This window comes from Sporothrix schenckii, assembly GCF_000961545.1.
Source record: "Sporothrix schenckii 1099-18 chromosome Unknown Cont41, whole genome shotgun sequence".
NCBI classification, from domain to species: domain Eukaryota; kingdom Fungi; phylum Ascomycota; class Sordariomycetes; order Ophiostomatales; family Ophiostomataceae; genus Sporothrix; species Sporothrix schenckii.
This window is the reverse complement of record NW_015971142.1, coordinates 2,792,279-2,814,945: the sequence shown is the minus strand read 5'-3', so window position 1 is coordinate 2,814,945 and position 22,667 is coordinate 2,792,279. Positions and strand designations below refer to the sequence as shown.

The 22,667-nt window shown below is 58.9% G+C and overlaps 10 protein-coding genes across 10 annotated transcripts; 3 read left to right on the top strand and 7 right to left on the bottom strand.

Moving 5' to 3' along the window:
• Positions 1–169: 169 nt before the first annotated feature.
• SPSK_07222 (uncharacterized protein) lies at positions 170–2,154 on the bottom strand (the record flags this gene model as incomplete). The annotated part of the gene is made up of 2 exons (XM_016733886.1): positions 170–1,859; positions 1,919–2,154. The coding sequence occupies 2 exons, from the start codon at positions 2,152–2,154 to the stop codon at positions 170–172; spliced, it is 1,926 nt and encodes a 641-aa protein (XP_016591251.1).
• A 410-nt stretch (positions 2,155–2,564) lies between these two features.
• Positions 2,565–3,797, top strand: SPSK_07616 (microsomal epoxide hydrolase; the record flags this gene model as incomplete). The annotated part of the gene is made up of 1 exon (XM_016734275.1): positions 2,565–3,797. One exon carries the CDS (start codon positions 2,565–2,567, stop codon positions 3,795–3,797), a length of 1,233 nt encoding a protein of 410 aa, XP_016591250.1.
• Positions 3,798–3,809: 12 nt separating this feature from the next.
• On the bottom strand, positions 3,810–4,349 carry SPSK_10803 (uncharacterized protein; the record flags this gene model as incomplete). Its single annotated transcript, XM_016737073.1, has 1 exon — positions 3,810–4,349. One exon carries the CDS (start codon positions 4,347–4,349, stop codon positions 3,810–3,812), a length of 540 nt encoding a protein of 179 aa, XP_016591249.1.
• Positions 4,350–5,457: 1,108 nt separating this feature from the next.
• SPSK_07674 (uncharacterized protein) lies at positions 5,458–6,600 on the top strand (the record flags this gene model as incomplete). Its single annotated transcript, XM_016734331.1, has 1 exon — positions 5,458–6,600. One exon carries the CDS (start codon positions 5,458–5,460, stop codon positions 6,598–6,600), a length of 1,143 nt encoding a protein of 380 aa, XP_016591248.1.
• A 436-nt stretch (positions 6,601–7,036) lies between these two features.
• On the bottom strand, positions 7,037–7,258 carry SPSK_11034 (uncharacterized protein; the record flags this gene model as incomplete). The annotated part of the gene is made up of 1 exon (XM_016737253.1): positions 7,037–7,258. The coding sequence occupies one exon, from the start codon at positions 7,256–7,258 to the stop codon at positions 7,037–7,039; it is 222 nt and encodes a 73-aa protein (XP_016591247.1).
• Positions 7,259–7,742: 484 nt separating this feature from the next.
• SPSK_07331 (triacylglycerol lipase) lies at positions 7,743–9,494 on the bottom strand (the record flags this gene model as incomplete). Its single annotated transcript, XM_016733995.1, has 1 exon — positions 7,743–9,494. One exon carries the CDS (start codon positions 9,492–9,494, stop codon positions 7,743–7,745), a length of 1,752 nt encoding a protein of 583 aa, XP_016591246.1.
• Positions 9,495–12,425: 2,931 nt separating this feature from the next.
• SPSK_07072 (uncharacterized protein) lies at positions 12,426–14,909 on the bottom strand (the record flags this gene model as incomplete). The annotated part of the gene is made up of 1 exon (XM_016733741.1): positions 12,426–14,909. The coding sequence occupies one exon, from the start codon at positions 14,907–14,909 to the stop codon at positions 12,426–12,428; it is 2,484 nt and encodes an 827-aa protein (XP_016591245.1).
• A 502-nt stretch (positions 14,910–15,411) lies between these two features.
• Positions 15,412–16,356, bottom strand: SPSK_07801 (methylisocitrate lyase; the record flags this gene model as incomplete). The annotated part of the gene is made up of 1 exon (XM_016734456.1): positions 15,412–16,356. One exon carries the CDS (start codon positions 16,354–16,356, stop codon positions 15,412–15,414), a length of 945 nt encoding a protein of 314 aa, XP_016591244.1.
• Positions 16,357–17,144: 788 nt separating this feature from the next.
• On the top strand, positions 17,145–18,915 carry SPSK_07319 (sugar transporter; the record flags this gene model as incomplete). The annotated part of the gene is made up of 2 exons (XM_016733983.1): positions 17,145–17,246; positions 17,326–18,915. 2 exons carry the CDS (start codon positions 17,145–17,147, stop codon positions 18,913–18,915), a joined length of 1,692 nt encoding a protein of 563 aa, XP_016591243.1.
• A 614-nt stretch (positions 18,916–19,529) lies between these two features.
• Positions 19,530–21,290, bottom strand: SPSK_07326 (MFS gliotoxin efflux transporter GliA; the record flags this gene model as incomplete). Its single annotated transcript, XM_016733990.1, has 1 exon — positions 19,530–21,290. One exon carries the CDS (start codon positions 21,288–21,290, stop codon positions 19,530–19,532), a length of 1,761 nt encoding a protein of 586 aa, XP_016591242.1.
• Positions 21,291–22,667: the final 1,377 nt, after the last annotated feature.

Genomic DNA, 22,667 nt, shown 5'->3' with positions numbered 1-22,667 from the left:
TTCTTTCTGGAAGGAAGGTGGGGCCGGTATGTGATTTGATCCAGGAAGAAATACGGTGGCAATGGAAGATCAGTGGGAAGTCATGGCTGCACTTCACGTATTCAATTTGGTGTATCGTTAAAGGGCAATCTACGCAGTCATCTTCCACGGCAACAATCATCAAATGACGCTATGTATTGTGTAAGGCTTGGTCAAACTCGAACCAATCGATGCCAAAATCGCCATCTTGTAGCCAGGACATGTCGTCACTGATAAGCGGATTCGAAGCATCCAAGGTCGGATCCTGCGTAGCGACCTCAATACTGTCCATGCCGGTGGCAGAACTCGGCGGATTGGTGTTTGTGCACGGTACCCCGTTGACAAGCTTGGCAATGCTCACGGCGATGCTGTACAGCACGTGTTGCGAATGCATGCTTCTCGAAATTGCAATCAAAACATCGGAAGCCTGACGCAGTAGGGCGCACGTTTCGTCTCTGTTAAAGCGGACATTGGCAGGGCGCTTGATTGTCATTTTGAGGAGAAAGACAAAGGAGGCCGCGACCATGGTGGCAAAGTAGGTAGGCAGCCCCTGGAAATGCATCTGCAAGTCGGGATTCACGACAAGAGACCGCAGCAGCGAGTGGCCCGTGTAAACGGCCGCATCGGCAAACTCTTCCATGTCCTGGGGCACCGCCGACGTGCGCGTCACGCCACGGAAGGCGTGTGTGCACAGATACAGCTTGGCAAAGTACGCGTGCAGGCCGACGTCGATGGATTTGGTGTCGGCGTCGGCCGGCAATTTGTCGTAGGCATCGATGCGCCACGACTCCAGGGCCACGCCCAGCCTGCGGAACTCGGACATTTGGTGGGCCGGGATCGCCATGTCCGTATTGACGCCAAAGGTATCGTACACGCGGCTCAGAACAGACCATAGCTCGACCTGCGCGACCAAACGAAAGTCGTCCGGGGTGTTGGCATGCTCCATGCCATGAAAGGCACGCGGCGCAATCAGTGCTGTGAACTCGCGTGTCATGGGTGCTCGACCATACGCGATACTGAAGTGGTGGTCGCAGACGTAGACGATAAGATACAGGCGTGTGCGTACGTAGCAGGAGATGCGGTCGGCCATTGGCTTGTCGAAGCAGGTATGCTTGGCCTTGGAGACACCTCGATGGAGATTCATCTCGATGGCAATGCGGGCGGATGTTGCTGCCAGGGTCCACGACATGTCACTGAGCCAGAAAGCACCAATGCAGAGCCCGCGGACGTCATCGAGTGTATGGTTTCGGGATATAGACTGTGCGGCAAACTCGCGCACAAACTCGTCGTAGCTCGCAGCGTATCCGGGGCTGCTCGAATGCAGAGCGGCAACAGCACAGACGGCGGCCGTCAACAGGCTGGATCCTGCACGTATACTTGACAAGGTGTCGTGGTCGGCGAGGATGCCGTAAACGTAGTGATCCAGCTTTTTGTACACCTCAAAAAACTGCTCAGCCATGTCAAGAGCGATTGCACCGCGGGAAATCAAGTCGTTCTGGCGGCCGCTTTCCGACAACTGCCCAGATGGAGATGTGTCTGGTACTTGAGACACGCAGCTGGCGGGCATCGCAGCCGGGTTGAGTCGTGCATCCATGACGACCTCCCAGCCGGGCTGGTGTCGGGCAGCATTGTCTGCACCTGCGTCGGTATCTGAATTGCTATGTGTCTCGCCATGTGCTCCACTGTGAAGCTCGTAGAGCGTTGCAGATGATGTTGATGGGGCCGTCGGGGTGGCCTCGGGGCCCGTGGATGCAGGAGCATGGTTGGTGGCGGTGGCGTTGCTGATATTGGCGATCTGTTCTTCCATAAGCTGCAGCTTCTGTTCGATGGATCGTTTCCATCTACAGTTGAAAGTTAGATGAGTCCATGACCAGCAGCGCTGCGGAGCGCCTGTACTCACGTAACGTCATTCTCGAGCAGCATCTGTAGGCTGTGGTTGACCGTGCACGTGAGGTCGCGTCGCTTGCAGCGTGTGCACGGCGGTCTGGAATCTTGCATATGGCATTTGATCTTGAGCTTGCGGCACGCGACACAGGCCGTGATCTTGCGGCTGATCTCCGGCGGTTTGCGGTCGCCAAAGAACTCGCGGAGGGCGAGCGCCGAAGCTGTCGGCGATGACGGCGTGGGTATCGACATGATGGCGGGTGTGATGTGAGGAGAAACGAACGTCGGCCGACTTGTTTTGCGTCTCGGCGAAAGTGCCTTGTCGTTTGTGCAGAGGTTGGCAGGTCGGGACTCAATAAAGGAAACCGCGGACTTTGTGCCGCAGTGCTTTGGTCTTGACTGAACAGTGAGCTAAAACGCGGCACAAAGTCCGACCTCGCCAGCAATGACTCGCCCTGGCCTTTTCGTGGTGGTACATTACGGAAGCATAGTATACTCTAGTGTCAACAAGTACTTTTTTAGCAGCTCTCGTCTACTTTCACAAACAACGGTCGAAGACTATAATTATGTTTATTGTTCCGCACTAACGCTGTTTATTATACCAGGATGCAAAGGAAACAACAACCAAAGAACAGGTATTGTACCAATATCCTCGGTTCGACATGGCAATTGATGGCTTCGGCGGCTTTGGCAACTTGCCTGCAGGGGCATCGGACGCTATCAAGCCCTGGAAAGTGCACATTCCCCAGGCGTCTCTGGACAACCTAAAGGCACTGCTCAAAGTGACACCTCTGGCGCCGCAAACCTACGAGAACTCCCTCCCCAACAAGCAACGCACGCTCGGCGTTCGTCACGACTGGATCTCGGCCACAAAGCAGCACTGGGAGACAGACTTTGACTGGCGCGTACAAGAAGCGTACATCAATTCCTTTCCGCACTTTCGGGCCCAGATCGAGGACGGCGAGCTCGGCCATTTCGACCTCCACTTTGTCGGCCTCTTCTCACAACGAAGCGATGCCATCCCGATCCTGCTGCTGCACGGCTGGCCGGGCTGCTTTGTCGAGTTTCTGGACATCCTCGACCGGGTGCGGGCGCGGTACCAACCCGACACGCTGCCCTACCACCTGGTCGTGCCCAGTCTCCCGGGCTACACGCTCTCGTCACCACCGCCCATCGACAAGAACATTGACTCGGACGGCGCGGCGCGGATCCTGCACGGCCTGACGGTCGAGCTTGGCTTTGACAAGTACATGATCCAGGGCGGCGATCTCGGCGGGCGCATCGGGCGCGTTGTGGCGGCCAACTATGCGGCGTGCAAGGCCATCCACCTCAATACGGGGCCAATGCCGCCGCCCGAGCCGGCTACCCTGGCAAGCGAGATTACCGAGACCGAGCAGGCGGGCTTGGATCGACACGCTGCGTTCAAGGAAACGGGCAGTGCCTATGCCTATGCCCACGCGACACGGCCCGCCACAATGGGAATTGTGCTCTCGAGCAGCCCGGTGGCCCTCTTGGCCTGGATCGGCGAAAAATACATGGACTGGACGGACGCGGATCCACCCGTCGACGACATTCTGACGTGCATCACGCTGTACTGGGTGACCAACTGTGCGGCCACGAGTCTGTGGTCGTACCGGCAGTTTTACGGCCCCGGCGCAGAGAGCCACGGCACGAAGCGGTGGCACATTCACAAGCCGCTGGGCTTCTCGTGGTTCCCAAACGAAATCACGCCCGTGCCCAAGGCGTGGGTCGAGACGACGGGGCAGCTGGTCTTCTACCGCCAGCACGACAGGGGCGGCCACTTTGCGGCGTTTGAGCAGCCAGACAGATTGTGGCAGGACGTGGAGGACTTTATTGCTATTGTCAAGGACGAGTTCAGGCCGTCGGCCACTTGAAACACACACCGTCTATCGGATTCTGTACGCATCATAAATGACTTTCACACCCAAACGCGCGCCCGACGCCACCCACATGCCCGTGCACAAGTGCGTGTACCGCGGATCGCCCGTCTCCAAATGCACATACAGCCGGAACGAGTATGCGTCTGGTGGGACGCCGTCCGCCTGTGCCGGGTCGAATAGTTTGGCCAGCACGTCCGGGTCGCCCGTGCGCCAGCCCTCGGTGTGCACGGTAATGTACGCCGGCTCGGCATCGCTCGTCTTCATGAGATAGTTCGTATCGATGTTGGTGCTGAGCTCGGGCGTCACCACCTGGTTGTCCTGGCCACCGGGGACAACGGTGCCGGAGCCCCAGCGGCCGGCAAACCAGCCGTTGCCAATGCCGATCCAGTTGCGTTGTCCACCCGTTGGGGTCGGACCGATGGGGATGCGCTCGTCGAGGTTGCAGACGAGGCGGAAGTCGGGCTGGAGAGTCGGGACAGGCAGCGGGAAGGCCTGCGGTGTGAAGTCGGCCGGAAGGCCGTCGGTTGGGAAAGAGTTGTTCGACATGATGCGAGAGGTGCGTGGTTGCGGTTGTCCTGGACTGGCTGAAGACAGAATTGAAGTGGTGATGGAAACTGTTATATACGCAGACGCTGACGGAGAAGAAGAGGGGTTGCTGTTAGTGGCAGTTGCCGTGAGCATCGGAACATTGGATCCTGAGGAGCGAACGGCATTTTCTACAAAGTCCCACTCCAAGACAAACACTGCTGTTCTGATTTGGAACGTATAATCTGTTTTAATTTCAGCTTGCTCTGGAACCATCCCAGGAACTTGACGCTGCAACGGATCATGGTATAAAATGCTCCGGCAAATGCGGTGATCTCCATTTGGCGATGCTCACAAATGTTCTGCTGGATTGCTTTTTTAACATAGTTTGATGCACTTTCACTTTTTCTTTTTTAAATAAGATTTATTCCAAACGAATCTGATTTCCTCCATAGTCTTTCCTATGCGCATCCCCGTATCCTGGTTGCCGTATGCGATACTCTTGGTTCGCCGCACGCAATCTCGGCAAGATACGCTGAGGTCGCCACCAGTGTACTCCGTAGTGTCGTTGGTGGTGTGGGGTAGCTGCGATTTGTCGGTGACTAACTAGCCAACTAACATCAGCGACTGCGTTGAGCTTTTGGCTGAACTTCGAAGTAGGGGCCTCAAGTTCGGGCCAGCATGGGACCTGTTCTGACCATAGCTTTCGTTCAACATAGTACTGGCTCCTGGGTCCCGGACGGACCATTCCCGTTTTGAGCCAATAAAAGTGCGGAGATGAAGCATGGCCTAGCATGATAGGTCGTCTTCAGCGAACGCTTGTCCCTATTTCGCCAGCTGCCGCCTGTAGCCCCTGCAACCCTGTTTCCCGGTCTTCCCTGGACCTTACCAGCCTATTCCTTTCCGCGCCGTCAGCATCTTCTTTTCCCATCGCCAAGTTTTGGTCTCTCCCATTCTCGCCTCACACTATATATCTTAATTCTATCTCCACTGCCACGCGAGCAGCATCTCCACCATCCCGCACTCAGCTCTGCCACGGCTCGTCCATCGCTTTTTTTTTGGTAGCAGTCGCATCACTGAATACGTTTTCTCTTCTGCGTCTCCCCCAAGTTTCCCTGCCTCCCTCCTCATGGTCGTCTCGTTTCCCCTTCGCCGTGTCCTTGCCGTGTTGGCGGCCGTTGGAACACTATTGGTGCTGGCGCGCTCCGTGTCGGGATCGTCCTGGCCGCCGCCGGGCGTCATGGCTGCCTTGGGTGAAAAAACAAAGGGGCGCCCGACAGAGGGTCATCGATACAAGTACACCGTCGTCAAGGGCGTCTTCCTGCAGAGCGAGTCCAGCACGTCCGCCGATGGCTTCGACTATGCGACGACCAACTTTGGCCTCATTTCCCGGTCGTACCCGACAGACGTGGACGCGGACGGCGAGGATGGTGGGAGTGCGGCGCAGACCCGGCCCTTGTGGCTGCGGTTCGCGCGGTACGTCGACGACCTGAACGCGGCGGCCGCCGAGACGCACTCGGGCGCCCAATACAAGGTCCTCTTCATGGGCCGCCACGGCGAGGGCGACCACAACGTCGCCGAGGCGTACTACGGCACGCCCGCCTGGAACTGCTACTGGGCGCAGCAGGACGACAACAGCAAGGACACGACGGCCACGACGCCCATTACCTGGAGCGACGCGCACCTGACGCCCGTCGGCGCCGCGCAGGCCACGCGCGCCCACGACGTCTGGGCCGAGCAGCTGGCCGTCCAGAAACAGCCGGCGCCGCAGCGCTACTACGTGAGCCCGCTGACGCGGTGCCTGCAGACGACGCAGCTGACGTTTGGTGGGCTGGCGCTGCCGGCCCACAGCCCGTTCCGGCCGACAATCAAGGAGCGGCTGCGCGAAGACGTCAGCACGCACACGTGCGACCGCCGGTCGACCAAGACGGCCATCAAAAAGGCCTTCCCCGGGTTCGTCGTCGAGCACGGCTTTGTCGAGCACGACCCCCTGTGGACGGGCACGACGGACGAGCCGCCCGAGGACCACGACATCCGCAACCAGGCCTTGCTGGACGACGTGTTTGGCAGCGACGGCAGCACCTGGATCAGCTTCACGAGCCACAGCGGTGCCATCGCCAGCCTTCTGCGCGTGCTCGGCCACCGCCCCTTTCCCCTCTCGACGGGTCAGATCATCTCGGTGCTCGTGCGTGCAGACCGTGTGGACGGCCACAAGGGTCCGGGCGCAGGCGTACCCTGGACCACCGCCGACACGTGCGCGGCCCCGCCGTGACGAGCATTGAAGGCCAGGGCTGCGTGTGCCAGCCGACCACTGCACCGGGGTCAAGCATTTGAGAGGTCGCGGGTGAGGGTCCGGATGGTAGTCAGGATGGTGATGATATTTTTGCGTCGTTTTTGCCTCGTTTTTTTGGCACGGAATCTCATACACAGGCCGACACTGCATTTCAAAAAGCCAGACTGCATAATAGGTAGACACGGAGTCGTCGTACACGAGACACGGCCGCACTAATAGATGGATACTGACGCACTTTTCCTACTTTGTTTGCTTTATTTACTTCCCTTGTCGTCGCCCTCCGCCAATAAGAGCATCCGTTCCAAATGCCGTCTGCAGGACCTCGCCGTTCGGAAATGTACTAATTGCCCGCCATTTTGCACTATTGACCGCCACGGGCCTTAGTCCGCTTTTCCTCTCCGCAGTACGACATACTTTAGCTGCTCATGGCTACGCCGTACCGCAGTTGTATTAGTGTGTCGGTAGTGTGCTTGCCCCTGGTCGAAGTAGCATTGGGTTCATCGGTGACTAACCAAAAGGCCGATAGGTAGTCTACGAGGTTGTTCATCTCGGCGTCCAAGTAGGACGTCAAGTGAAGGAGAGTGAGGATGGGAAAGGAACTGCCGGGGTCCAGACGCTGTGGTGCAATGAACGACATTGGTCTAAACAGTCAGCGGTATTCCCGTTGTTTTCCTTTCTGGTGTTGGTCAATATATGTTACAATTTTTACAGTGCTTCAATTGCGTTTATTTTTATTCCTGTTTTATTTCTAACATGTTTGAGTATATAATTTTGAAATAAATGAATCGTGTACGGGACCATGAAGATTTTACATGTTAAAACAATAAAGTATTAAAAAATAATACATTACAAGTACACCGTCTGAATTTTTGAAATATTTCGTGGCTGTCTTAATATCACGAACGAATCACCACTACGGTCAAGTAGGAACCTCGGCAAAGGACCAAAAACATGAATTATGTGCATGAATTATGTGCATGAACTAGAGAAACCGACATCCACACGAACGACGAGTTGGATGCATACCAAACATAAAGCAAACGCAAGACCATCCCATATGTACATGACGCATCGTTATCATAGCCCCCCCTCCACCCTGTCTCGTCCCGTCGACACGACCATTAGATGAAGAACGAGGCCATGTTGGAGACGAGGTACTCAAAGCTCTGCTGGCGGAAGTTGTCCGGCAGCAGGGCGGCGTGGTCGGGGAAAAAGTTCATGAGCTTCTGGCCGGCGCTCCACTGCGGCCACTGCATCTTGACGGGGGCGCCCTTGTTGGGGTCGCCGGTGGTGACAAAGTTGATGTAGTAGGTCTGGATGGCGCCGCTGGCGTAGTTGGGCAGGACGCCGTAAAAGGTCTGCAGAATGTCGGTGGCGTGGAAGGTGCCAAGGAAAGGCACGCCGTAGTCGTACGAGGCCAGGTAGGACCAGGAGGGGGTGGCGGGCTTGTTGACGCTGTCGATGAGCAGAAAGGCGCGGCGCGCGAGCGTAAAGGTCATGTCGCCGAGGAGGGCGGCGAGGCGCTTGAAGCCGGGGTACAGCTCGTTGAAGATGCTCGTGCGGAAGGGCGAGCCGGCCGTGATGTCGGTGGGGTACGTGTTGACGAGGCCCTGCACGACCTGCTGGGAGGCGTTGAAGAAGTAGTACTCGGACAGGTACTTGACGATGCGGTCGGTGCTGGTGACGTCGGTGGGGAAAATGGCAAACAGCGTGCCCTCGTCCTCCTGGTCGCCGATGATGAACGGCACGTCCGCGTACTGCCCGTTGAGGGCCAGCACGCTGGGGCTGTCGGTCAGCACGGTGCCGTCGGGGCGCGGCACGTAGGACAGGGCCAGCGAGTTGTACGAGAAGATGCCCGGCACCGACGTGGCCGCGTTCAGAAACGTCTGGTAGTCGAGGCCGCGCAGGCACGCGAGCGTGTCGGCGGCGCCGCTGCAGCCGCCGACCTTGACGACCTGGTCGTAGATGGCCTGGGCCTTGACGCCGTCGACGGGCTCGGCCGGGACGACGCTGCCGCTGTCCATGATGGCGCCGCGGAACAGCGGCTTGCCCTTGTAGGTGTGGTCGCCGCCGTACATGGCCATGTGGTCGAAGCACGAGATGGCGCCGGCCGACTCGCCCCAGATGGTCACGCGCGCCGGGTCGCCGCCAAAGGCGGCAATGTTGTCGGCGACCCACTCGAGGCCGGCGCGCTGGTCCAGCAGACCGAGGTTGGCGGCGCCGTCGGCCTTGATCTCCTTGCCGCCCAGGAAGCCGAAGCCGCCCATGCGGTAGTTGACGGCGACAAACACAAAGGGCTCGTTGATCTTGGCGGCCTGCCCCAGCAGCGAGACGCCGTCGTACATGGCGTTGGTGCCAAACTCGAAGCCGCCGCCGTAGATCCAGAAGAGCACGGGCAGCTTGGAGGTCGCGTTGGTGCCGGCGGGCCGCTGCACGTTGAGCGTCAGGCAGTCCTCGCTGGCGCCCGTGACGGTCTGGAACAGGGGCAGGTTGGTGAAGTCGCCGACCAGCTTGAAGAGGGCGTCGCCGCTGCCGGACGACATGTACATCTGCGGGCAGCTGGGGCCGATGCCCGAGCCGTCGATGGTGCCGACCTTGGTCGTGCGCTGCGGCGGCTTGAGGCGCAGGTTGCCGACGGGCGGCGCGGCAAAGGGAATGCCCCGGAACGAGTCAATGTTGAGCAGCGACACGCCGTTCACGGTGCCCTCGGGGTAGGTCACGCTGACACCGACTCCGCGTTCCTCGAGCGGCGCGGTGGGGGGAGCGACCGGGACGGGGATCGGAACAGGGGCAGCGGCTGGGGCAGCGGCTGGGTGGGAGGCCGCGTAGCCGGCCAGGCCGGCCAGCACGGCCGTCGCAAAGACAGACTTCATGATGGCAAGGGAATGGGATGTGACGAGACAAAATATGTGCCAACAAGGAGCGAAAACGGGACAGGGTCAGAGAGAACGAGGGAAGGACGGCCAGACCACAGGAGAAGACGCTGGTGGACAAGAAGCGGCGATCGTGAGAGGGCAACGGGGCGGATCTGAGACCATCTTTATAGTTTCCAGTGCTTCGACGGAGAACGGCGTATGGCATAGCATGCACCGGCTGGTTGGAATCTTGGTGTACGGGGTCGGTCGCGGGGAGGACTTTTGGTCTAGTGGACCTTCCTTGTAAGTAGTAAATAGTAAATAGTAAATATGGGGCATCTGCCCAAAAGAATAATAATTAAAAAATAAAAACTAGCAATGTAAAACAAAGACGGCAAAGGCGGCTTCAGGAGACAAGACAAAACTATCTTCAGGTGTAGAAGTGTAAAAAGACCATAGGCAACACGCGGGCATGACTCTTGCTGCGAGGAAGGGGGAGTGGGCAAAGCACATGGCCCAGAAGTGACAATGTTGTGCTTGCTACTTTTTTAATTTTTATTCATCGTTCTTGTGTGCTGCGCTTGCTTCCATTGTGGTTTGTTTGGTTTGCTGGCTTGGTTGGCTGGCGCCGGTTTGCGTTGGCTGGCGCGGACAACGCGGAGACGTTGGCCGATCATTGCCCGATTTTGCATCCCCCGGTATGCCCTCCTGCCCTCCCATTCCAGGGCCACCCACACTTTTGCAAATTGACTATGATGTTGCGTTCTTGGCGTCTCTCGTAAGGCTATGCCGGATCGCTGCGCCAAAGACCGGCGTGCAAAACGTTGGGCCGTCGTGAGGGGAAATCACAAGGAAAAGACAGCGTCGGCCGAAAATGAGACAACTCGAAGAGGAAGGAGGCAGACGAGCGACAATGTTGAGCAGAAGTGCATCGTGACGGACGATGAAAGGATCCCGACAAAAAGACCAAAGAACAAGGAACAAAAGCACCTGAAAATAGCAATCAACGCAAGGGACAAGAACATGCGCCCTGAACCGTGATCCCGGACACGTTTGACGTGTGCAGGAATGATGAAGAAGAACGGTTGGACCGAAGCTGAAAAACGGAGAAAATCTTGAGACTACCAAAAGAAATGAGACAAAGCACGCCGGTCGTGAGCAAAGAGTGGACCTCCAAAGGGGATCGTCACCGGCTACCCAGCAGACTGTGGACGCTCGCTGGCGATACTGGCTCGCTGTCTGGCTGGCTCGTTTGGTCATTTGAATTGTTGAGAAATACAAAGTACTCAGTACGCGTCGCAGGAATACCCTCTTGCGGACTGGTAGACCATCGGCGACCGGCGAAACGGCCCTGCGGCTTGTCCGGGTCTTGGAAGCAGCGTCGTGAAAGAGGGACGACAGGATGTGAGGCCAGACAAAAGGACGAAGCCAAGGACGTCGGCTCCAACATAATGCAGCACATGCAAAATACATGGTACTTCTTTTCAGGCGGTGTATCTTGCATTGAACGCCTCTGCCCTCCCTGCATTCGGCGGTCATTCCCAATCGATTTAGTATCGCTCAATCTATCACGAGTCTGCATGCTTCTTTCTTTTCCATTGCCAACGAATACAACACGCAGCGCATACAAGCCGGACTATAGAACCACAATCGTAACGTGCCCCGCGTCGACCATTTTTGTGCGTGGATGGTGGATGGTGGATGGCGTGAGGCTCGTTGGGGGTCACTGGACATAATCATAATGCGAGGGTACCACCAGATGAACCGGCGAACTGACACAACGAGAGGCTTTGCGGGGTGTTGGGCGGGAAAACCCCACGGGGCCGCCACGGGGGCACGGCACGAGCGTCGCAATATGGGGTACGACAGACGAGCGTTGGGTCTGAGCTGTGCAGTGCGATGGCGGCCTCGTGATGGAGACAATTGTGGAGTGGATGGTGTTGGGATGCAGAAGCACATGCCAAACGTGGGAGTAACTTTGCAGTCGCTTCCTGCGGGATATTCGTATTTCTTGTGTTCTTTTTTGCAAATAAAAAAAATAAAAAAATAAATGCACAACAAATAAGAAATAAAAGTATCATTACAGCGCCCATCGTATCAACATTGCTCCCAACGCCGTCAGGTCGTATACTCAATACGGTGCGCGATTCACAAAGGGCCTCATCGCCGCATGCCAAAAATCCCATGTGCCTGACCCTGACGCTCTTCCAATCGCAGAGCCTCGGCATCTGCAGTTGCATCGGGTCGTTTGTGGGAACTTGGTGGGACGGCATGACAGGGGGGCCTGCTTGGCGCTTTTCTGTGCGGGGGAGTGACAATACTGGCTCGTGGGTAGACACAAAAAGACGGGAAATATGAAAGGTCCGGAAAAACGAAAATGGAAAAGGACGGCGTGGTGACAGGGGTCTGTTAGTTGGCGGGGAAGAAATGTTGGGGTAAAAATGCATAGAAGCAAAAAGAAAGTAAGACGGCGGGGCGAGATGCGAGTAACCAGGCTCAACAGGACAATAAAATAAAACAAAAAAGTGGCTGAACAAGTGATGCCAGTCAGATATACAGAAGACGGTTAACCGATGTCGAGTTTGAACGCGGAAATGGTCGTATATTACGAAAGTACCGCAAGTACCATTGTGTTCGCCAGTCTATATGATCTGTGACGGCCAACGAAAAAGACAGGAAGCGTGCCGATTGCCTGGATCAACTCTCCTGGATCGGGCAAAGCAGGTACTTCCTTATGCTCTCCGCGGTTGCGCTTGCAAAAGTCCCATTGACCTTGTCCAACCGAGAGGGTCCCAAGCGCCCAAGAAGACGCTGTGCTGGCAACAAACTGCACAGGCATGGCCGACACGGTCTGATTCTCTCTCACGTTTTACTTGATTATCATTCTTATGTCGGCATGGCATTTGCCCGATCGTAGAGTGCACACCCGTCGTCTTTCACATGGCCGTGTCAAAGACTGCGTATCTGTCCACCCCCCGATGAAATCATCCGTCCCAGCATCTCCAGGCTGTAGCGGTCCACGTCCCACGCGCCCGTGGCGTGCAAGTCGAGGGTCGGCCACGAATAAGGCAGCATCGCGCTGGCCGGCTGGTGCGGGTCGCTGTACGTGTTGGCCGACCCCTCCGGCGTAGCCGTGGCCGTGGCTGTGGCCGTTACCGTCGCAGCAGCCCTTGTTGACGCGGCCGGCGATGTGCACGTCGCCGGCGGCTCTTGCTGGGCGGCGAGGTCCAGCAGGCTCTGGACGGCGACCAAGTCCAGCTGGGAGAACTGCGGGCGGGCCGCGTCGGCGTTGGTCACGTCGGCCGTGCGTCCCAGCGCGGTGGCACGGCGGTGGCCGCCGGACGCGTCTGCTGGCTCTGCCAAGGTGGAAGGCCACCCAGCCGCCTCGCGTCCCTCCCCTTCCTCCTGTCCCTCATGTCCCTCCCCTCCGTCCCCTCCCTCTTGTCCCTGCCCCTCTTGCATCCGTGCATCCATGATCCGCCCAATAATGTCCTCGAGAATGTCACGGTGCCGCCGCAGCCGGTGGTACCGCTCGGCAATGATAAACATGGTCGACGAGCACGCGCGCAGGTGGTGCGCCACGCGGTGGTCGAGCAGCCGGCCCAGGCGCCCGGCCGACGAGGCCCGGAACAGGCAGTAGCACATGGTGACGCCCGTCAGAAAGGTCAGGTGGGCCGAGACAAACGAGTGCCCGTAGGCGTCGCGCATGTGCATCGCGCGGAAGAGGGCGCAGACGTGGCCGGCGGCGTGCAGGCAGCGGGCCAGCAGCGGGTCGTCGGCGGGCAGGACGGACAGAAAGGGCCGCAGCAGCTGCGCGACGGCGGCGTGCCACTGGAGGCGGAGATAGACGCGCTCGGCGCACGTCAGCTGGGGCGACGCCGACGCGGCGTCCCCGTCCACGTCCAAGGACGCGCCCCAGGCGTCGACGGCGCGCAGCAGCGGCCCCAGCCGGGCGCGGCGGACGGCGTGCGGCTCGCCGAGCCCGTAGACGTCCGTCTGGATGCGCGACTCGAGGCGCTTGATCTGGATGAAGCGGCGCCACATGGGCTCGGCGTCGTCGTCGTCGGGAATGTGCGTCTCAATGTCGTTCTCGGCAATGCTAAACGGCCGCTTGAACGACAGCGCAATGAACCGGTCCAGCACATACGCGCTCCAGAAGAGACGGCGCATCGTCCGCGCCTGCGCCGGCGACAGGGCCGCGTCGTGGTACGCTGCCTCCAGGTGCATGCGCAGGTCGATGCAGGTCTGCATGGCCAGGTTGGTCAGGTACCAGATGCCCGTGTTCGTGGGCGCCCGCAGGTTGTAGAGGACGAGAAGCAGGAGGCCTTCGATGCAGAGGAGGGTCGACAGCGACTGGGCGTCCTGGACGACGGCCACGTCCCGCAGCGCCACGCCCAGGTACGTCTCGGCCTGCGCCTCGCACAGCGGGTCTGTGATCTTGAGGAGGGTCCCACCGATGGCGTAGACCATGTTGAGGCGAAACACGTCGAAGCGGCGGGCGAGGCCGGGGCTGGAGGGCGGCGGCGCGGCGTCGTGCTGCTGGGCGCGTTTGTGGAGCAAAAACAGGTGATCACGGTCGAGGAACGGGTATCGAGGATGGATCTTGGCAAAGTAGGCATCGAGCATGCGGCATCCCATGGCATCGGATGGTAGAGGCGGAAGTGGAGGGAGATGCGGAGGCGGAGGACGGTGAGGTTGCTGTTGTTGCGTTTGTATCTGTTGAGTCTCTTCAGATTGCGGCTGGAACGATGGCACCGTAAACGACAGCGGCATCTGTGCCATCTGTGGCATCTGTGGCAATGGCGACATGAGCGACATGGGTGACGGTGGCACAGGCGGCACAGGCGGCAGTGGCTGTCCTCCGTCGCCGACCGAGAACAGTCCTTTGGACCACACCGTGGCCTGCACCATCTGCTCGACGGTGGGCTGGACGCTGCCGTTCTGCTCCACGTGTTGTGGGTGTTGTCCCGTATGTCGCCCTCCTCCTCCACCCATCAGTGTGCTCGCGTCCGCATCGCCAAACAGGAGCGGCATCTCGCGGTCGACGAGAAACGGGTTGGGATCCGGGTATGGCGTGTGCTGCGGAGTTTGCGATTGCGTTTGCGGTGGCGGCTGGGGCAGTGGTGTTTGTTCTTGTCGCTGCTGCTGCTGCTGCTGCTGCTGCTGCTGCCGGACGGCTGCCAACTCGGCCAGGGCCCCTGCCAGCCGCGTCTCCAGCACCTGGATGCGCTGCACAGCCGCCGACGGAGCCGCTGCCTCGCCGTGCAGCTGGATCGCATACGCCGACGGCTCGCACGGCACGCGAGCCTCTTCACACGCGCGGCAGACGGGAAAGCCGTGGCATCGTTGTTTGCGGCGCGTGCACCGTTTGCACGACTTGCTGTGCCGCTGCTTGGCGACTTTTCCTGTCGCAGGGGATGTCGATGGAGGCATATGGTGTTATGTGGTGATGCTGTGGCGATGTTGACTGTCGATGCGGACTGTTGATCCATCGTCGAGTCGTGTCGTGCCGTGTCTTAGACCGAATGCATTACCCCAGTCTCGCCATGGGAAACAATTTCCGAATGCCGAATGCCCACAGATGGGATGTGCAATGTCCTGAAGGACCATATGATGCCAAAGAGGAAGGATTCGGAAATCCGACAATGAAAGCGGGGAATCAACACTAGCTGTGTTAGTGGTATTCTGTCGGAAAGCCGATGTGATGCTAGCGTCTTCCACGGAAGTCATCAGTCGGCGAGAAAACACTACGGGAATAAGAAGGACGGTAGCAGAGACTGGTATGTTTATTGAAATGAACTCTGCGGTGCTCTGTTGTGCAAGTCACGTATATGCAGTGCCAATATCACTTGTAGCCATAAACACACGTGTAAAACACGTGATGATATATTCACAGAGGCATCTAACCATCACAGCCAACAGCACAACAGCAACACTAAATGGCCGTCGAGTACGACTGCCCGCCCACCTTGCGGTCAAACTCCACCCGCTCGTCCATGCCCATGGCCTGGAACAGCACCTTGGGGCCCTGGTGCTTGCGCGACTCGGGGATCCGCTGCCGCCCCGTCTCCTTGAGGTACTTGAGCTGCGCCTGCGCCGCCTCCATCACGACGCTCAACACCGCCGACGGGTAGATGATGATGCGGAAGCCCAGCTGGCGCGCCTCGTCCACGCTGACCTCGGGCGTCACGCCGCCGGACACCATGTTGAGCAGCACCGGCATGCCCGTGTCGCGGAGGTCGCCGCAGACGCGCGCGAGCTGCTCCTTCGTCACGATGCCCTCGAGGAACGCCACCTCGGCGCCGGCCTCACCCGCCCGCCGCAGCCGCGCCACCGCCGCCTCGTAGCCCAGCGCCTGCAGGCTGTCCGTGCGCGCTATGATGATCATGTCCTGGCCCGTCTGGGCGCGCAGGGCGTCGCGCGTGGCCGCAGCCGCGCGCAGCCGCCGCAGGTACACGTCCTCGTCCACGAGCTCCTTGCTGCCCAGGTGGCCGCAGCGCTTGTTGAGCGGCTGGTCCTCGAGGTGCATCGCGGCCACGCCCGCCGCCATGTACGCGCGCACCGTGCGCGCCACCGCCAGCGACTCGCCAAAGCCCGTGTCGGCGTCGGCAATGACGGGCACCGTCGGGTCGAGGCCCGCAATCATGCCGGCGTTGGTCGCCATGTCCGTCATGTTGGTGATGCCGAGGTCCGGCATGCCGAGCACCGACGCCGCCGTGCCCGCGCCCGTCATGTACAGGCACCGGAAGCCCTCGTTCAGCGCCAGCCGCGCCGAGATGCCGTCGTAGACACCCACCGCCGTCACAATGTGGTCCGGCTGCGCGAGCATCTGCCGCAGACGCGCGCACGCCGACATGGGCTCGTTGGCGTTGGATCCCATGGTGGACGATTCGATGGAAGGGGGCGTATGTCGAGTGTGGAGGAAACGAAGTGTGAAGGCAATCCTGTTGGAGGTGTGAAAGGGATGCAGAGCACTCAGTGTCACGAAATGCCACGAAATGCCACGGAAAAGCCAAGAAACATCTTCGCATTATATACAGAGTATCTCAATCTGAAATCAATCATTGTCGTCTTGTTAAAGTCGTCTTTTTGTCCGTTCTCGGCGTCCTTCGTTCGCGTGGTCGACACGGACCCGAGTCGGCGCTTTCGCCCCTTGCCACCAGCCTCACAATCACTTCATCGGCTTTCCGACGGCTTCCCGACGGCTTCCTAACAAATGTCAGCCTACCCCAGACTGGCTCCGCCTTCTCCTCATTTCCCCTGCTTCGCCTAGCTGACAACCGACGCTAGTGATTGTCCCCTTTGCAAGGTCCGGTTTCTTGTTTTTCTTTGTCCATCGAATTCCGAAGCGACTACGAACCATCCATGCACTGTCGTCTCGTACCATCCCCAGACGGCCCAGACGGCCGCCCACGACTCTGCCAGGAGTGCGTCTGACTCGGGTCCCCTTGCAATCCCATTTGCCTTTGCCTCTGGTTATCGTCCCACTTGCAGCCGACACGCATACCCCATGGGGATCCCCTGTGCCATCGCGCCGGTTAACCTGCATCGCTATAAGTAGGTGACAGTCCCACGAGACGATCGTCGTCTATTGTTTATCTGCCTGTCTGTTCGCCTTTTGGTGCCCATTGCTATCCCTCGTTCATCCCTCCATTGTCCGTCTCCGCAATGAAGTACCTCACCAATCCCTTTGCCGTCCCAGAGAGCAGCGGCCTCCCACGTGAGGTCTTTGGCTGGCGGCCCTATCTCGTGACGTTTTCCGCATCCTGGGTGAGTCGCGCCATCCTGACATACTGAGCTTCAATTCAGCCATTCTCTACCAACCATTCTCCATCCTGACACACCCAAGGCCGCCGCTTGCTATGGCTACGATGGAGGCTTCATCGGCGGCACACTGGCCCTGCCGTCGTTCCAGCACGCCTTTGGCCTGGACGACGCCGCCTCCGCCAAGGCGCTCGCCGGCCTCAAGTCCAACATTGTCACCACCTTCCAGGCGGGCGCCTTCTTTGGCGCCATCGTTGGCTACTTTGCCGGCGCCGTGCTCGGCGTCGGCCGCAAACCGGCCCTCCTGGCCGCCATGGCCACCATGGTCGTCGGCAGCATCCTGGAGCTGTTTGCGCACGTCGCCATGCTGTACACGGGCCGCGCCCTGACCGGCCTCGCCGTCGGCAGCGCCATGCTCGTGCTGCCCATCTACATTGCCGAGATCGCGCCCAACGCCATCCGCGGCCGCCTGGTCGCCATCTTTGAAATCATGGTCCAGGTCTTTCTGGTGCTCGGCTTCTGGGTCAACTACGGCGTCGTGCGCAACCTGCCGGGCGAGAACAGCAGCGCCCAGTGGCGCATCCCCTTTGCCCTGCAGTTCATCCCCTCCGTGCTCTGCATCGTCAGCGTCCCCTTCATGATTGAGTCGCCGCGCTGGCTGCTCACGCGGGGCCGCGTCGACGAGGCGCGCGCGGCGCTGGCCTGGGTGCGCCACCTGCCGGACGACCACGCGCTCGTGCAGGCCGAGCTGGCCGACGCGCAGGCCAGCATCGCCGTGGAGCAGGAGCTCGACGATGGGATGGGGGTGGGGAACAGCAGCGGACGGCCCCCCACAGGCGTCGTCCGCGAACACCGCCGCTTGTGGCGCGAGCTCGCGGCTCCCGGCGTGCGCAACCGCGTCCTGCTGTCGGTCGCCCTCATGATGCTGCAGCAGCTGACGGGCATCAACGCCGTCAACTACTTCAGCCCCATCATCTTCCAGGAGCTCGGCTACTCGACCACCGAAGTCGCGCTGCTCGCCACGGGCGTCTACGGCATCGTCAAGATGGTCAGCAGCGTCCTGTTTTCCTTTTTCATCGTCGACCGCTTCGGCCGCCGCCCTCCCATGCTCGTCGGCGCCGTCGTCATGGCCGTCTGCATGTTTTATGTCGGCGCCTTTGCCAAGATTGTTGGCAGCAACCCGGCCACCGCCCAGGTCGGCGGTGGCAGCCCCGGCGGCCAGGCCGCGCTCGCTATGATCTACATCTACATCATCGCCAACAGCGCCAGCTGGACCTCCATCCCCTGGATCTTTGCCGCCGAGGTCTTTCCCACGCGCGTCCGCAGCTTCGCCATGATGTTCCCCACCTGCACCCAGTACCTCGGCCAGTTTGTCGTCGTCTACAGCCTGCCCTACATGGTCAACAGCATCCAGTACGGCACCTACCTCTTCTACGCCGCCTGGATCGTCGTCGGCTTTGTCTTTACCTACTTCTTCGTGCCCGAGACCAAGGGCGTCACGCTCGAAGACATGGACCTGCTGTTCGACGCAGGGGCGCCGGTCTGGGCGCGGGCCGCCCGTCGCCGCTACGAGACGGCGCATGCAGCGGGCGTGACGGCGGTCGCGGTGCATCGGTTGGAGACGGACGGGAAGGAGGTGCAAGTGGGCGGTGTCGAGCAGATTGAGGAGGTGTAGGTAGCGCGCGAGTGGATAGACGAGAAATGAAACGTAAAGATGAAAATCAAAGTTGCCTGTACCAACCGCAGACGAATCCCTTTTGTAAGAGAATGTAAAAACATGCGGGGGGTGGATGAAGGCATCGGATGACTGAGAAGCGAAGGAAGCTGGAAGGGAAAGGCATGTCGAACCACGCCGTCATCACACCACATCCCTGACGGTGACAAATCATGGAGCAAACAAGAGAAGAGCAGAGCATTTAGGAACGTGTAGATGTGAAAGCGTTTGTGGCTGTGGCGTCCGGGTGCCCCTTTCTGTTCCCGGAACGACCTTTGACCAACGACCTTTGACCTGATGCGGACACTACCGGAACGGATCAGGTTAATCATAATGGAAGGCAGTGGAGCCCCTTGGCCTGCAAGTTTTCATCAGATGGTAAAGTTATCTTGCTATTATGATCTATGAGAATCAGATTAATACAAAGGGAGAAGACAATTAAAGAGGAGTCGACTAAAAGTGAAACAAGTTGAAATTAAAAAACGATCATGATGACCAATAATGAGATGAGAGGAACAATAACCGCGGCAGAAGCCTGTCGAGTTGGGCGACGTCGGGATGACATCCGAATGCCTCTACGCAGCACCGCCCACGGCTTCCGGGTTTTGGTTGACGCGCTTCCAGGTGGCAGCCAGGCCGAACAGCGTCGCCACGCCCGAGCCGACAATCGACAGGGCGAACGCCCGTTGGATGCCTAGCGCGTACGACTCCAGCACACCGTCGAGGTGGGGGCCCGCAAAGACGGTGCGCAGCTGCGTGTTGCCCGTGTTGATGACGACGGCCGGGTTGAGGTCGGGCGCCAGCACGGCCAGCCGGCGGACCATGGTGTTGACAAAGGCGGACTGGGCGGACGAGACGTAAAAGGCGCCGCCGACGGTCTGGAAGCAGAGCACAATGGCCGTGGTGGCGGCCATGTCGTCGGCGGTGGTCATGCTCTGCGCGTAGATGATGGGCAGCTGGAAGGAGAAGCCGTAGCCGAGGCCCGCGAGCACCTGGTAGCCGATCCACTTGCCGGTGCCGGTGCCAATGGTCATGGTGTACAGCAGGCCCGAGGCCACGGTCGCCGGCACGGCGCCGGCGGCGATCATGGCGGCCACGCGGCCCGTCTTGGACATGAGAATGCCCGACGAGACGGTGGCGATGGTGATGGCAATGATGATGGGCAGGTTGCGCACGCCCGAGCCCGTCGGGCTGACGCCGTCGATGCTCTGGAAGTAGACGGGCAGAAAGTACACAATCAAAAAGTAGGCGCCGGCAAAGTGGAACGTGAAGAGCGACGACACCCACACGGACCGCTGGCGCAGCAGCCGCGGCGTGATCATGGCGCGCTCGCCCTGGAAGACCTGCCAGGCGGCAAAGACGAGCAGGATCACGCCAAACGCCACGAGCACGCCAATCACGCTGCCGCTGCTCCACGCCTTGGTCTGGCCGCCCCACTGGAGGCCGAGAATAAAGCAGATGATGGCGCCCATGAGCAGCGCGGCGCCGACCGGGTCCGTGTTCCAGATCTTTTCGGGCAGCGTCGCCTTCGTCGGGCGCGAGGCCGCCGGCGTGGCGAAGAAGACGAGGAACAGCAGGCCGGACACGGCACCGATGGGCAGGTTGATGTAGAAGGCCCAGCGCCAGCTGACGTGGTCGGCAAAGGCGCCGCCGATCAGCGGCGCAATCACGGACGAGATGCCGTACGCGGCGCCCACGAAGCTCGTCAGCAGCGGACGCGTGGCCGGCGGCGCCGAAAAGCCAATGATGATGTAGGCGCCGGACATGAGGCCGGAGGCGCTGAAGCCGGTAATGGCGCGGCCGACAATCAGGGCCGTGGCGTTGGGCGACGCGCCGCACAGCGCGCTGGCGGCCTCGAACAGGACCAGGGCCACGAGGTAGGTCGTCTTGAGCGGAAAGTACTTGAACATCTTGCCCCACGTGGACTGCGAGCCGCCCACGCACATAAAGTAGGCCGCGCCGTACCACGAGACCTTGTCGAGCCCGTGGAACTCGTCGGTGATCTTGGGGATCTCCGTCGCCACAATCGTCATGTCCATGGCAATCAGCAGCGTCGTCAGCATCAGCGCCACGACGATAAACACGAGCTTGATGCCTGACGGGTAGGCATCACCGTTGACGTCGACGGGCACGCCGTCCTTGTCCTTGGCGCCGTCCTTGGTGCCAGCGGCCTGGGCTGCTGCGTCCGTCTTCTCGAGGTCGAGACTCGTGGAGTCGCCACCGGCCGCGTCCTTCTTCTCATCGTAGTCGGTCGTCTCGCCGCCCCTGGTGACATTGTTCTCGTGGTCCGTGAGGTTGGCGGCCGGCGTCGGCACGCGGGTGTTGTCGCCGCTCATGATGTAGGAAGGTGGTGGCTGGTTGATGTTGTCCTGTAGGGCTTGTGTTGACGATCAAATGTCAAGATGAAGAAATAAAATGAAGCGTGGACAGAGCCGTGTAGCTAGTGGACTACGACTACTTAGTCTGTTCACAAATGTTGTCAAGGAAAGGAGTAACAGACCACAGGAAACAAGACACAACGGGAGATAAATAGTCGAGCAGTCGTGGCTTGATCTTGGTATTATATATACGCTGGGACCCATTCTGTACTTCACCCAACCGGGTCGTTTTCCTTTTTTTCCTTTCTTTCGGTACTTGTCTTCAAACCAGTGACCCCCATTCCTATTATTGACAACAGTTCTGTGAAAAGTATCAAACAACCATGTATCTACGAGTCACACTACGGAGCACGCTTTAGGCACTCAGTCATCCGGTACCTTGTATGTCCCAGACCTGATCAGCTGGGGACAGCTCTAGCACGTAGAAAAAATGAATTATAAACCACATATGGTGTATTGCAACGTACGACAATCGACGACCTGCGTGTTTTGTCTGCAAACGCGTGCTCAAATGCTGCACTGACACGCCCAACAAGGTCCATCAAGAGCCGATCGGCAGTGCAATGTGGGCCTTGATACCTTGTGAGATGGCTGCCGTTATGCTGTGACTAACGTTTGTGGCTGCTTCTGGGTCCATTTGATGTCCTGTTTGTTACTCTTCTCTCCGCCGACAACACGGCCACAGAAACAGTCCCAGAAGGGCTTCACGCAGAGTGATATTTAGGAGCGCATTCTGGTGCTGGCATTCTGGGGCATTTGTCAGAAAAGGAGAAACGGAGCAACAGAAACGAGTAAAGGAGTCAATACGAAACAAAGAAAACCATCAAAAAGACAGGGCCATAACGCAACCATCAAACGGAATCAATTGCAGCCAAACAGCTCTCCGGCACACAATCTAGAACTCAAGACCAAGCACCGGGGTGGTGTCGAGCTTTCAGAGTCAAGATTTGCAGATAGAAAGACAACGGCACCATATTCAAAAATTCAAAGCCAATGGAATTAAGGCAAGGGCCTGGGCTGGAGATTAGAGTTTATTCCGCCACGGCTGGCGGCAGAGAAGCGTTTCAGGTGGGCCCAACAGCGGTATCTTGCTGGCTATCAGGTGGGCCAAGGCACGAAATGGGTTAGCACCGAGAGCGCGGCGGACGAATGGACCAACAAAGGCATAAGTCTGTGACGAACATCAGTTATGTTCGTAAGACGATTAGAAAACAAAAATACATTGTAATTACGCCTTACGCCACTCGTAGCAAAACTACAAATTGGAGTACAGAAGCATGTAGGAACCAACGGTACTGCCCTCGCAAGGGTTGGCATAAACGAAAGGGAGAAGAA